The sequence below is a fragment of the Gavia stellata genome, chromosome 4, assembly GCF_030936135.1.
Source record: "Gavia stellata isolate bGavSte3 chromosome 4, bGavSte3.hap2, whole genome shotgun sequence".
Lineage (NCBI taxonomy): Eukaryota > Metazoa > Chordata > Aves > Gaviiformes > Gaviidae > Gavia > Gavia stellata.
Window position 1 is genome coordinate 44,637,931 of NC_082597.1, and position 14,182 is coordinate 44,652,112.

The 14,182-nt window shown below is 35.8% G+C and overlaps 1 protein-coding gene across 5 annotated transcripts in view; it reads right to left on the reverse strand.

Moving 5' to 3' along the window:
• Positions 1-14,182, reverse strand: part of PPP1R12A (protein phosphatase 1 regulatory subunit 12A) — a 124,419-nt gene that overhangs the window by 5,631 nt on the left and 104,606 nt on the right. For 3 of the 5 annotated variants that reach the window (XM_059815995.1, XM_059815993.1, XM_059815991.1), the window contains 5 exons: positions 10,204-10,220; positions 8,882-9,023; positions 8,084-8,188; positions 7,130-7,177; positions 2,469-2,519 (listed from right to left, as the gene is read on the reverse strand). In XM_059815995.1, coding sequence (XP_059671978.1) covers positions 2,469-2,519; positions 7,130-7,177; positions 8,084-8,188; positions 8,882-9,023; positions 10,204-10,220 — 363 coding nt within the window. Of the gene's footprint in view, positions 1-620; positions 777-2,468; positions 2,520-7,129; positions 7,178-8,083; positions 8,189-8,881; positions 9,024-10,203; positions 10,221-14,182 lie in introns of those variants that run through there. The other 2 variants (XM_059815992.1, XM_059815994.1) reach the window with 2 other exon arrangements.

A 14,182-nucleotide genomic window follows, 5' to 3' on the forward strand; every position in this document is an offset into this window, starting at 1 on the left:
CCAGAACCACACAGGAAGTTAATATGTGAAAATATTAATCAACTTGAAACTCCAATACATTTTTGAAAGGGAAGACTTTGGTCCCCTCTAAACACTAAAACACACAAATGTAAGAAACAAAGTTGCTAATGCAACTGTTCAGGAATGCACAGTACTGAAACCACTTCTCAAACATTCTTTAGTTGAGACTAGATTCCTATCAATTCTATGCATTTCAATTATACTGCAGTAAGAAAGCTCAATTCTTAATTTCAATTTATTGGAAAACTAGAGGCAGATGTATCTACTTGAGCATTTACTCCAACATCAAAACAAGGGAGCGACTTCACTGTATCCTAGTGCGAATTCAAATCCTTTCAATTGTTGCCAAGGTTTTATCATGTCAAAGGTCTCCTGAATCATTGCCGATTTATCTTCCAGTAAGGGAGAACAAGCTTCAGTGCTAGGAAGGACAATACCACACTATACCAACACATCTGAGACACCTGTAGTTGGTACACCGGACACCATGCTTTAGCCACACTTCCATATGCGAGCAGCAGCAAGTCAGTTTCTGACACACAAGTGTTAATAGTAAAATTCTACCCAAGCACAAACTGAATGTCAACACCTGCCTGGCTACACAAAGGAGAAGGAAGAAATTACAAGTCCACAGAGCGCAGTTGCCTACAGGACCCTGACAGCTTGGCAACCACTCGGGTCAAGGCCCTATTCTCAGTCACCAGTCGCTCATTTATGTGTCTCAAAGACTGAATCTGCTTTATTTGTTGCAGGTTCTGCAGGAATCAAAGAAATAGGAGTGAAAAGAAGAAAAAAAACATGTATATTATGTTTAAAAGAACTAGAGATGAGCAGAATTGAAAGAAAACTTAGAAGAGGCAGTCCTGTTTAAAGTAGGTAAGTCGCTGTGAAAGGAAAGCATCAAACAAGTGACACATTCTTGAAAAGCAATCTAAGAACCAGCAGTGATTAGTCACAGCTTTCCAAAACAGTTCAGGATACATTAACAATGAGAGCTATTCCTGGAATCCTTTACTTAACATCCTAATTGCACAAACTAAAGCTCCTATTCAAAAGTCTGTAAATAATGACACATATAACATGTACTTTTACACAGAAGTGCAACAAATTATATGAAAAGTATTTCATCTTTAATTCAAAACTTTCACATACTGCTTACTGAATTTAAGCTTTTGAAAAAAGGCAATATATTTGCATTCTCTATTTTTCTCAGAAGCCCAACCTTCCCTAACAGGAATTTACAGGTTGATGATAGAAGCTCACATTCTGTCTTCCACTCTTAGACAATTATTTTCCTATACCATAGTTTGCTGTCTACATATTTCACTTCTGAAGACCCCTCGAGGAACCACAGACATTGTGTCCTCCCTTACAGCAAACTATCTTGGCCTGAATCCAAGGGAGCTAGAGGCATTGTGGTTGCCTTGTGCCTACATTTGCCTGTCAGCTTCCATTATTTCAACAAAACTTCATGCACATATTTTAATAAGTTTTTAGAAGTTAATGCTGTTTCCAAGCACCAGAGGGAGCTCAAAAATGAGCTTGAAAGGAAACTTTTTATTAATCAATGACAAATATCAAATGTCAAAACAGTGGTACTTCTTTAAAATTTTGGAGTGCAAAAATGTTTTCTATTTCGTCATGTTCCACTAGTCTTCTAGCCATACTTTAATTCTATCAGTTTGGTTGACCCTCTCCAATATTATATCCAAGGACATAATACAAAACAAACCTGCCAAATTTCTCACCCTTCTTAATCGTACCAGAAGACTTAACACTGATAAACCAGGAAATGAGAAAAGTCATACCATGACTGGTTTAAAAAAAAAAAAAAAGGCCTGAAATGTATTAAAAAAGTATTTTCCTTCTGGGATTCAGTTTATACGTAGTTGAAATAAATGGAAATCAGTGCATGTCAACGTCTGAAATCTATCCACTGATTTTTATTAACTAAAAACTCATTATTATTCACTCCATACAAATGAAAGTTTTGATATCGGTAACATGCTGTCTAATACATAATTTAAAGAGCTTGAGATAAAGGTTGAAGCAACATTTAATGCTTAAATATCTACGGAATTATATGCTACCATTATTTTTAAGTTAATAAAATACAGAGTATCACATCAAAAACATAGATTGCAATTCCACCTTGATTAGATTAAGATATGTTTCACACCAACCATCTTTGAATGTTTCTTGTTAGCCAATATGTTTATGGAAGCGTAAGTCTCAGTGCCTTCTTACAAGTCCTACAGGTATGACTGTTTATGCTGGCATAACAGCTTTGCCACAAGCTGTATGACATGAGAGATTTTGAAATGCAGCTATAGCTTCGTTATTTTCTAATGGAATTATAGAGGCCAGTAATACTGCCAGACTACATTTTGCCCTGACATAGTCATACACTTTATTATTAATAGTTTAATGTGTAATAGTTTACTTACTTTCAGTTCCTCTTCCATTTCAGATATCCTTCTTTCTAGAGCTCTTCTTTCCTAAATCAGAAGATGTGTGTTAACACTGAACAATACAATTTTTTAAAAATTACTGCTTGTAAATACTGTGGTAACAGTGAAAAACTTCAAGTTTCAAAGATCATACAACCAAAAGCATAGTGTGGACAGGAAACTCGTGATGGCAGTGATACACAGAAATTTTGTCAATATGGAATTTGAATACCTGAGGAGGAAGAGATATAGAAATGTACATCAAGTCCTACAAAATATACCCCTTCCTTTACTCAAATTTAGACAGGTTGTAAGTACCACTTGTTTGGATTTATTTTTCATGAACTAGGCTTCCTTAATAGTTTAATATACAAGAAATGCAGAAAATTATCAGAAACAAACAAGAATATTAAAAGAAACAAGCACAAAATCGTAAGCTTTCTTTGACAAGCAAACGTAGCTGAAACATCCATCTCAGCTCAGTGGGATCTGTCCACACTATAAACCGCAACGTAGTGTAGATACACCCAACTTTACATTAAAGGAGTTCAGCTGAGTACCAAAGAAATCTAGCTACGTAAGACCACCTGCTTCTTGAGTAAATGTTTCCTTAATATTTTCTGCATTTCTAGTATAGTTTTTTTTTTTTTTTTTTTTTACCTGAGAAGCAGGAGAAATTGTGCTTTGCAAAGAACTTTAGGTTGTTTTGATTACACTGATTACAGCACCCAAGCTAGCTTATTGAAAGTTAGCTTAGGGTTTTCTATAGTATGCTGCAGTCTGCACTGCAGACACACTCCCACATTTCTAAATGACATTATTTTGTTTAAACCTAATTTTCAACACATCTGACAGGTGAATAGCTAATGCAATAGACCTCAGGGGTTTATAGCTTGATTGCTTGCTTTCCTGTGTCAGACAATGCAGTGTGCCTCATTTAAAAGCAGCTGCGGTTATCAGTACTCTACATTCAGATTTTTCCAAAGTGTGAAAGGCAAAAGCAACAGATTATTGCAAAGTGGACATATGCATCTGCATACAACGGTGTTATGCAAACAGCAAGCAGCATTGACTGAGGTGTGTAAAACTTTGGTTAGATCATACCGCCCAGTAGATACTGACTCTTGCCGGTCACCTTTCAGATATAAATCAGTTGAATTCAGTTTAATCATGGTGCAGTTATACCCCAACATTTTCCCATTTTAGCAAACAATTTTAAAGGTTTATCAAAGTAATAGATCACTGCAGTTGTTAGTACTTAATGTACTTAAGTCCTTCGAGTTAAGACTTTTCCCATAACGATACTGACTGATAGTAATGGGCATCGTAAGTACCAGTGAGTTAACTGCAGTAAGCAAGTGACTAACAAAAACCCCACACCATCTTACGTTGCTTAGAATTGTATCAGTTACCTACTAGCTTTGTAGAATAACATACATTATCAGTGCTCTTATATTAAGCAATATTTGTCAGTTCCTGGAATTACTGATCAAATAAATCTCAAAATTTCAGATGGTTAAAAATTGTTAGTCCTTTTGATGCATTTGCTTAACTAGCACGTTGAGCTTGTCTAAGAACAACTATTAGCAATAAAAGCCACATTATATAAAAGAAACATATAAATGGACTGGCCTAGATATAAGATTAATTATGAAAAAGTATTGTTCTGATTAGATGAAGCTATGCTTTTCTTTTTCCTTAACTGCATATTCTTTTACGAACTGGCTTGAGGAATGCCAACACAGTAACACATTGCAGTTTTACTGGGAAGATTTGCCAGTATTATTTGATTAGTCCCTGGACTCAAAGAAAGGGTTTGAAATTTATGCCTTCTAAAATTTTATGAGATACTTCAACAACTCTATAAGGTATGCCAAGGAACATTTGTAACCCTCAAAATGAAAAAAATATGTGCTAGTCTCTCAGCTTATAAAATACAATAGCTCATTTGTATTTATCAAAGCAACTAGGAACCACAGCCTTGGTGCAGTGAGACTGAGGTACGGGCATATACATAGGCGAAAAATTGACTCCAGAGTTATAAAATTATTAAGAAGTAAAACCAGATGTATATACCTACATATATTTGTAAATTCAGTAGTAACAAAAAATATACCTCTCCACAACCCAAATTCCCAGGCGATTAATTCTAAATTTGGGAGGAAATGGTTAAACGTACCTACAATTCTGAATTCTGATTCAGACTGAAACCCTGCAGTTTGAGTTTTATTATCACATCATAAGAAATTCTGCAAAGGACTTTTAGCGTACTTTTCAGAGTGACAGGTCGTTAGTGAAACCCTTATTTTTGCCTATGTATTGCTAGGAGCTTGCATCTGTGATCCGATCTGTACCCCCATCCCCATGGAAATAGCCCCTTTCTGGTAAACAGTTCTCAAATGAACAATATTGACAATGCATCACCAAATCACATCATGGAAACTCACTTCTGAAGGCTGAGTTCAAATAAAATTCAAAGCCAGTATTTTCTGAATTTTATTACTGTGCAATTCTAGGTTTAACAGATGTTCCCATCTTCTTTACTGAAAAGGTATGTTTCAGCTTGAAAATGTCATAGTTCAAAAATGCCTTCAGGTTTTTCTCTGACAGCCTTTTATTTCTTCCAATTTATTCTCACCACTTTACTTTTCCCCTCCCCTTTTCTTTATGTAATTTATATAAAAATCTTCAGTTTTATATTTTATTTTAGTGAAGTCATATACTCGGAAAAGTATACTTAGAAAAGCTCTACAATTTGTTTCTACTTTTTACATTTATACTGTTACATGACACATTAAAAAGGTGTCTTTAAAATTATTCTTAAAGATCCACAATTTGAACTGAATGTGGTAAGCTTATTTCAAGAGATCAGCTGTTGATGACTAGCAGCTGAGAATCCTGCTTCAGTCACTTTCAAAGTCAAAGTAACTCCAGATTTTAACAAGGGACATACAATCACAAATAAATTCCTGTTTTAAATTCTTGTCTGAAAAGAAGTTTAAAATTATAAAATACAAGGAACATCTAAATCTTGCATAAATCATGTTTCAGCCATACAGCATTATCTCTAACTTTTTTTTTTTACCTGTTAGCTTTAGTACTAATACATTTAGGAAGAGTAACATTTCTGAAAGACATTTTGCTGCTGGGCTAAATGTCTTTACAAAAAAAAAAGCTGCAAAAATTTCTTTTATAGCCAATTGTTTTAATGCAATGACCTATTTTGGGAAAAAACAAAGCAGTAATTTAAAACTAAAATAATGTCTGGCTATGCAGTACTGAATGCTCTGCAGTATGGAACCCATATAGTAATGGATGCAGCTAAATCTACGAAATAATTGAATGTCCACTTGTGTGGCCATGATAGCAAGCAAGGAACCAATTAAAGCTGCTGATGAAACTTTTCTACTGATGAAATCACTGTTTACAGCAGGATGCCAAAAAATCAAGGAGAAATAGGTGCTAAAAGGCCACTGCAATTATCTGGAGAGATTATGATGATAAAGATAATGGAACTTCAGGAAGTGCCTGAGAGCATTTCTACATCTCCATGTGCTCCTATAAAATCTACCAAGTGTTTGTTTATACACCAGACAGGTTTGTAGAACTAAACTGTTTTCTAAACCTCATATACTGGGAAAAAAAACATAAAAGGCTAGTGAATGTGAAGTTTAGCAGGGATAAATAAATGTATACCATATCACTTATTACTGTCAAAGTCCATTTAGTTTTCTTCCCATTTAAGTGTCTAATGTGTCACTCCAGGATCAGGGGAGGAGACAGGAACATGTGGACAGGATCATGAAGGAAGCCAGGACCACAACAAAACCAACACAGTTTGCTTTACACTGTTGTGGTGTTACAGAACATCTCGGTTTGGAGAGTTTTCTTGGTTACGATTTTCAGTAACAGTGGAACTAAACTTTTACAGGGATGATTTTAAACTAGCATGAAACTACAGCCTAAAATTATCATGTGTCCAACTTCTGAAATAATTCCTGTAGTCTATCTCATATATGGATTTATTACATGACTTCTTTCCCATGCAATTTAGGGTTGTCTCTGACCCTGATGCCCCTCTTCCCACACTGCTTACTCATTCTTCCTCCCCTGCCCCAGTATCATATTCCCTCTGGAAAAAGTTACAGTACAAGTAAAGAGTCAGGTTATGATTAATTTTATGTCATTAGCAGGTTTTTAAGGTCTCATGTCCATGAGATAGAAGCAGCTACTTCATTATCAACAATAATTGGTAAAACAACACACATGCCTCTGGAAAGCTCTGAGGAAATTAAAGTCTCTGAATGTTGGAAATTCATTAGAAGATGAAACACACTGAACCTGCCTAACCCTCCGGAGTGCCAAAGTTGTTTTGGATGAGGTGGAACAAGCGGCAGATCCCTGGAGGGCAGTGGGGTTTACAACCTGGTCATCACAAACCAACAGGCAACCTGAAGGCAATTCTTAAGAGTAATTCCATCTCGCAGTATTTCACATTCACTGCCACTTTGAAACCTAAAATCCCTAAATCTTCTCAAAAATGCAAGTTATAAGAAAGGCTTCTGTTCCCACTAAAGTATATTCAAGCCAGGGGTTGCAAAACAAACTAAAACAAAGCCTGAATTGGAGTACCCAAGAGATCTTTGGCAGAAACTCACCCTTTTCTCCATTTCCAAGAGTGATCTGTCAGCAAATCTTTCTTGTCTCTGAAACACAAAATTAATATAGACATTGGTACTTGTTCTTAAACAACATAAAACTGAGGAAAAACAATTAAACTGGACATTTTAGTATTCTGTCTGAAGTATGTCTTCAAAAGCATTTTAAAGTGTGTTCAGGGAAGCAACACTGAAATAAAGAATAAAGAAGAATGAACTGGATTTATCACGCACTTCCTCTGTGACCATCCCTAAGTAATTTAATCACTACGTAGCCTTCGGCAAATAGGAGTAATACAGTATTTCTATCTAAAAGCATTACAAAACAAACATCTTTTTAATGTACTTCACTGATATTTATGGCATACACATGGAAGACACTTAAGTACCTACACAGGTAAATTGTGGCAAATGTGATCTGAGAATAGGAAACACTCTTTCTACAGCAATTTAAGAAAAATTTAACTTGTGTACATATTTGGTATTACTGTATGCAGCAATGTTATCTGACAGCAGTTATCTGTAACTGGAGTGCACTATTTGCTCTTCAGTTCAAAGATAAAGCTATCTAACCAGCCAGGAAGAACTGGCAGGTTATGCCAATCTGCCAGCAGGTTTATGAATTAATCAATCAATCCCAACTGACAGTTTGAATATAAACTTAACAGTGTAGAAAGTGTTTATCCCTACCCTGCAAAGAAGTTACAGATACATGCTGGCAAGAATGACTACTACTTAAATAGGTAGAAGGCAGTCTCACACATTTTGTTCACAGCAGAAGACCAGAATCCTGCGCTCTTTTCTCTTTAGAAACAGAGAGGTGCTCTTCTTCACTCCCATCTTTGGATAAGAAACAAAGCTGATGCCGAGTAAAGAGCAGCCCATACCCTGGGGCGCTGCTAGTTTGCTATCTGCCTTGTCAGCTAAGTATAGGCTTTTCTGTTTTATACAAACCTGAGTGGTCTTCTCCAGCTGTAGCTTAAGATCTGTAAGTTCCATGTTGGTATCATGTAACTGTGCTTTCAGTTTTTCATTTTCAGCTAGAATCTGTTCATAAAGCTAAGAGAAAATATTCATTTAAAAAAACCCCAAATAATAATTCAGTGAGATTAGCTGAAGAATTTAAAAAACATGGTTGAGCTACATGTGAAATGAACAAATACATTAATGGTCTAAGAAGTAAAAATCAGTTATAGATTTTAAAGATGTTTAGAATTAGCAAGCACTTTAAAGAACTGTTACCAAATATTTCTAGAAACAAGCAACTTTGCATAGGGAGCACATAACTTACCTTACACATATTAAAAAAATACTTGCCACTTTTTTTGCTTCAGACTTCACAGATTACGCACCACAGTAAACTTTTCGATAAACTCCTCCTCTATTTTAAAGCAAGATCTAAACAAATTTTTACATCATATGTATGTAAGCTAGCAAACGTATAAAATAAAAGGCTTCACATATGTATAAAACAGTTTTAATGATACAATCAACTAAAAAAATAATATAATAGTATTTGTCATTAACAACGGATCTTGGCTCGTCTAGATTTCTCCCTTGTGTTGAAAAGTGCAAAAGCCAGAAGCTGTTTTGTAATGTGCATTTTCCCCCACTGTAATGGTTGCTCTGCTCCTCCACTCAGCTGAGTTGCTTTAAGCAGCATTTGTGATGCAATCTGAGATTATTTCCAGACAATTTATGAAAAACAGTAATAAAGTTCTATTTTCAAACCAAAATTGTTGGATCAGATACCTTCTTAAAATCAGTGCTATCTTCTTTTTCTAGTCTACTGCAGTACGGTTTTCGATCTTCAAGGTAACTCTGTGACCCCGATCGCCCCTGCGCTGAATCGTAACGATCACCTGAAGACATGCTGAGGGACCCCGTATCATATCTGTAAAAGAAAAGTTCTTATTTTTCTTTGCCTTCGAGTTCAAACTGAGACCACACACTGTATCAAACATTGAGTTTGCCATTACCCAGCTGAAAACAACCAGATGCAATTATGTATTTTAATTAAGCCACTGTCTTCTAATTTGATACAAATTTAATTTTTACATTCCTTCAGTACTTCAAGATCATCTGTGTGAAAATGTGTTCAAATTGCTCAGTCTGACAAATAAGTGCCTCCTTGTAAGCAGAGAAATCTTTTAAATTAAACTACTTAATTCAAGCAAATATTTACATTACTTTATACTAGCTTAGATAATTTAATTCTTCTTTATTTATAAAGACGACCTATTTTTAAAAAATCTATTAATTTAATTGAAGGGTTTAAAAAAAGTAATCTCTAAAATATCAACCTAGATGAATTCTCCAAGTTTTATTAGAGAAACGAAGGAGACTTCAATACTATTTGTTGTGAATGCCAGTATTTCAACAGAAGCAGTTTATGAATATCCTATTAATCACTAAATTACAATCAGTATTGATAAAGTTTAGAATAATTTCACACTACTTACTCTTCACTGATCAGGTGGCGTAGTAGTTCTGTTTAACAGATTTTCAGCACAGATGGAATGTAATAAAATCTAATAATTAATGCTAAAGGTCTAAAAACAAATGAAAACTTTTTTTTTTTTAAGTGATTGCTATTTCTGCATTTGCTTTTTAACTAATATTAAGGAAATCCAATTTTCAGAGGCTGTAGTACTTTTCTTGAGATTCCTTAGAAAATTTTCAGTAGGGTATTCTAGAAGAGCGGCAACAAGAACCTCTTGTCTTCTTTGTAAAAGCTGACTTTATACTGAAAAATTTGTAGGGAATGGTACCATACCCACTGTGTTCTACAAAATGCCCAGCCTGCCTTCAGTGCACTACAAATACAGAGTCCAACACATTCCCAACAATGGAGTACCCCACCACAGAAAAAATGGAAACACATAGAAAAAATATTCAGAACTGTAGATTTACAACCATATTTCATACAAATGTTAAATATGATTAACATCTTTTAAAGCTCAACCCAGCTGACTACTGGGGTTAAGTTGAATTTGTACATAAAGAGCTTAAAATGAGAATACGTGAACAAAAAGTGTGACAATTTTAAATTTATTTGTTTAAATTGCACATACCTTGAAAGGCTATCACTCTGAGGTGGGGAGGGGTAAAAAGAGAGAAAAAGAATAGATCAAGTCAATAACTAATTAAACAAAACATGTAACAATCTGTGAACAAGTATAGCCAAACAGTTATGTTAAACGCACACGCTATGCCACAGTATATATCATCTGAACATTGTCAAGCTTCAATTTTGTTATGTCTGGAAGAGAACATAAATACATGCTAGAATGTGCTTGCCAAAATAAGATTTACAAGGACATTAACATTACACTCTAAAAGTCTGGACTCTCCTAAATGCTGGAGTCATTTCAGCAGTCAATGCATTCTGTGATTTGCCTGCCTGTTATCAAAGGCATCAGAACTATGGTCCCTGAATTCCCTACTCCTCCTTCCTCTTCTCTAACATTAGCAATAATGTTTTGAAAGGTCAACATAATAATGACTTCAGCTTAAAATTATAATACAAAATAAGCTACAATATTATTGTTTCAACATAGGTTGATGGGAAACAAGCTACTATACCAACAACGTAAGGAAGTACTTATTAGACTTAATTTAAATGATAATTTCATTTTTTATATTACTTTCTTGCATTCATTCATTCATTCATTTCAGGTGAATCCACAGGCACAAAGTTCAACTCACTTTACTTGACAAGCAAAATTTAATTAGAAGTGATGACTTAAGAGTTGGGGAGTGCCCACTAAGCATTACATCAGTCATACAAACCTTTTCCCCTTCTGGGTGGTCAATACAGATTCATCATGCACTCCAATTATAATAACAATCTTCAGTGAAGACATTTCAGTCAAGAAACTCTACTGATGTATCATCACCTGGACACCCTCCAACATTATTCACCTAGCAGTGGCTGAAGCCTTATCCATAGGTGGGGTTTTTTTGGGGGTGGTGTGGTTTGTTTAGTTTCCTTTTTTAGAAGGAAACTGTATTTTTTCAACTTGCGTAGAGGAAAATACCCACATTCTCCACTATACACTCAATTTCCCCTTTGACACCTTGAAGTGCATTTACTACACATAGGATATAAAAAGTATGTGCTGTAGCCTAACCATTCCTAATAAAACATTGTTATTTTCTGTTAAGAGCGCACATAATGCCGAGAACTTAAGAGATTTTGTAGAGAAAGTCAGTTAGTAGGCACACACCTATACATGGATAGTTTTTAAGCTACTGGCCACAATAAGATTAACTTCCACCTAAGTATGAGTCTTATCTTGCATTATCATATATTTAAGTAAGATCAGTGTGAGATTACAGAATTCCACCATGTAATCAATGACCTACAAAAATCCCTTTTCCACTGCTTCCTTCTTACCTGAACAAAACAGAGGAAGCTTTGTCCATAAAGACTTTATGTTTTCTCTTTCTACCTTGAAGGAATGCTGCATACAGAAAAATGCTAAGCTGATCCTTTTAACCTTTACCTACAACATAGGACAGCCACCACAAGGAAGTAAACCATTCCTACATTATTTCTTAACAAATACGCTTTCTAAAGACTGTTTTTCTTTGCTTCTAGTGGACTCCCCATGGTGCCGTGGGAATGTGAAAACCTCCCAGATCTCTATTCCCCTGCTGCACTATAGCTTCCCAAACGGAAAGGCAAGTTATTAAGTCACACACAGACCATCTCAGAAACAAAATTTTCCAGCTACACAGGGGGACAACAAATGAACTGGTGAGGTAAGAGAGCACTAATTACTAGAGGCAGGAAAACACAGACGCAGCCCATTCCCATTCTCCTGGCTGAGACTGGGAACCCGAGAAGCCGGACAAGGACTCTGTAATCTTCAGAAAACTGTACATCAGTGGTTTCTGTTCCCTGAAAGCCGTGAAGCCCTGCTCTTGCCGCTCAAGCACCATCCAGCCTCCACACCTCACTGAAAAAGCAGCATATTTCTCAAGCACATGCCTGTTCTCGTTCCCCTCGCTTTTCACAAGGGGGGATTTTTTTTAGCACAGTCTTAGCTGTTTTCTTTCTTTATTTTCCCCTTCAATTTCTGTCAGTTCAGCTCAGTCACAATTTTTGACATGTGACAAAAAAAATTGTGAAAAAGTGTAAGTCTACAAACTTCCCACAGAGCTTGAGAAGAAATGATGCCAACACAGATATCCCCGTGTATCCAAATCACACGAGATGGATGTTCTTCATACAGTCACAGAACTGAGCAGACTGTGCAACCAGTTACATTAGCAGGACACAAGCATTAACGAAAAATTAAAACATCCGTATCCTTATCTACACAATCTGAAATAACACATACTTCTAACCCTATGCTATCAGTCTATACAAAACATTAGTGTGCCCCAAAATAAACTCTGTATTTGAAAATGTACATTAAGCTTCTAGACAGGCACATTACATTTTAGTGAGATTAGGATAATTACTGGTAATGGAAATAAAACATTTAAGTCAGGTGGAATTTTCTGTACTGTTATAAATGAGTGTTTCCGTAAAAGTACCACAGCAGTAAAACTGAGAAACAAAATTTGAGTACAGTATTTAATCAACACTATTAATGCCAGCTTCTCATGTTTATTCCCATAGAATTAGAAGACCTAATGACATTTATTATCCTAACATTGCTAGCTTTCATCTTTCAGAAGTCACATATCTGATTTCTGGCAAAATAAAATTTCAGTCCATTCAATTATAACCTAATCACAGTTGTAGTACATATTAAAATTATTTTTTTAAATACATCATACTGAAAACCACACTTCACAGAAACACTTTTTTACTTAGCATCCTTCAGTGTTCTTCCGACTTTCTTATTTCTGAATTGCCATCCTACAACTTAGTTCTAAGACTATCCTTCTAGCAAGAACACCAATTTCCTTTAAGTAACATGGCTTTTGTTGTGTGAATTGAGGAAATTATCAGCTCTTAACATTAAAAAGCCTAAACAAAATTTCATTAGAACAACCTCCAACTGCCAAATGCTTATCAAAGTCTGACTTCTCTTTAATAGCTCTCCTTTATGGACAAATGACCAGCTAAGAAGTCAAAAGACAGTTCTGAAGAACTGAAGAACAAGAAAGCAGAAACTGAAATCTTACAAGACAGTTCTTTCAAAGACCTCTGAGATAAGTAAAACAATAATTTCTCTGATTCCTTAAAGATTTCAGGCTAGAAATTATTTTGTCTAAGTTACTTTAATTTAGCATGCACCCATGCACAAGGCTTCCTCTTGACCTCCTCTCTTTAGTCTAAATTCTTGAGTTACTGCCAAAGCCCTTGAAAGTTTGTAGTTACCATCTTCTACCTCTGGCTTGTAGCTTCACCAAGCAATAAAACCACAGCAGCACCACATAAGGGAGTAACAGAGAATTTCAGTATTTCCAAAGTTTCTGACTTCTGAAGTACATCAAATAATCAGCACAACTGAAAAAGCATAAATATTTCCTGAATGTCTTTCATTATAATTCTAGTTTATTCATATCTCTTTCCTCTTCTCTTTCTAGAACAGAAAAGGATTTATAAGCAAGGAATTATGAATTTCTACAATAAAGCATGCAAGATCCATGTCAAAGTGAAAGTAGATTTAGCAAATGCAAAAAGGAAAGAGCAATTTCTTTAGGCATTTAAAAAATATAAATACACTTTTTGCCATGGATTTGGGAACAAATTGCCTATTAGAATATTCAAGATCTATTCCAATGTCATTTTTCTAAGGTGGCAAAATATGGCATTGGCCAATTGTATGAGGTTCAACAAGGCCAAGTGCCGGGTCCTGCACTTCGGCCACAACAACCCCAGGCAACGCTACAGGCTTGGGGACGAGTGGCTGGAAAGCTGCCCTGCAGAAAAGGACCTGGGGGTGTTGATTGACAGCCAGCTGAAGATGAGCCAGCAGTGTGCCCAGGTGGCCAAGAAGGCCAACGGCATCCTGGCCTGGATCAGAAACAGTGTGGCCAGCAGGAGCAGGGAGGTGATCGTGCCCCTGTACTCGGCCCTGGTGAGGCCGC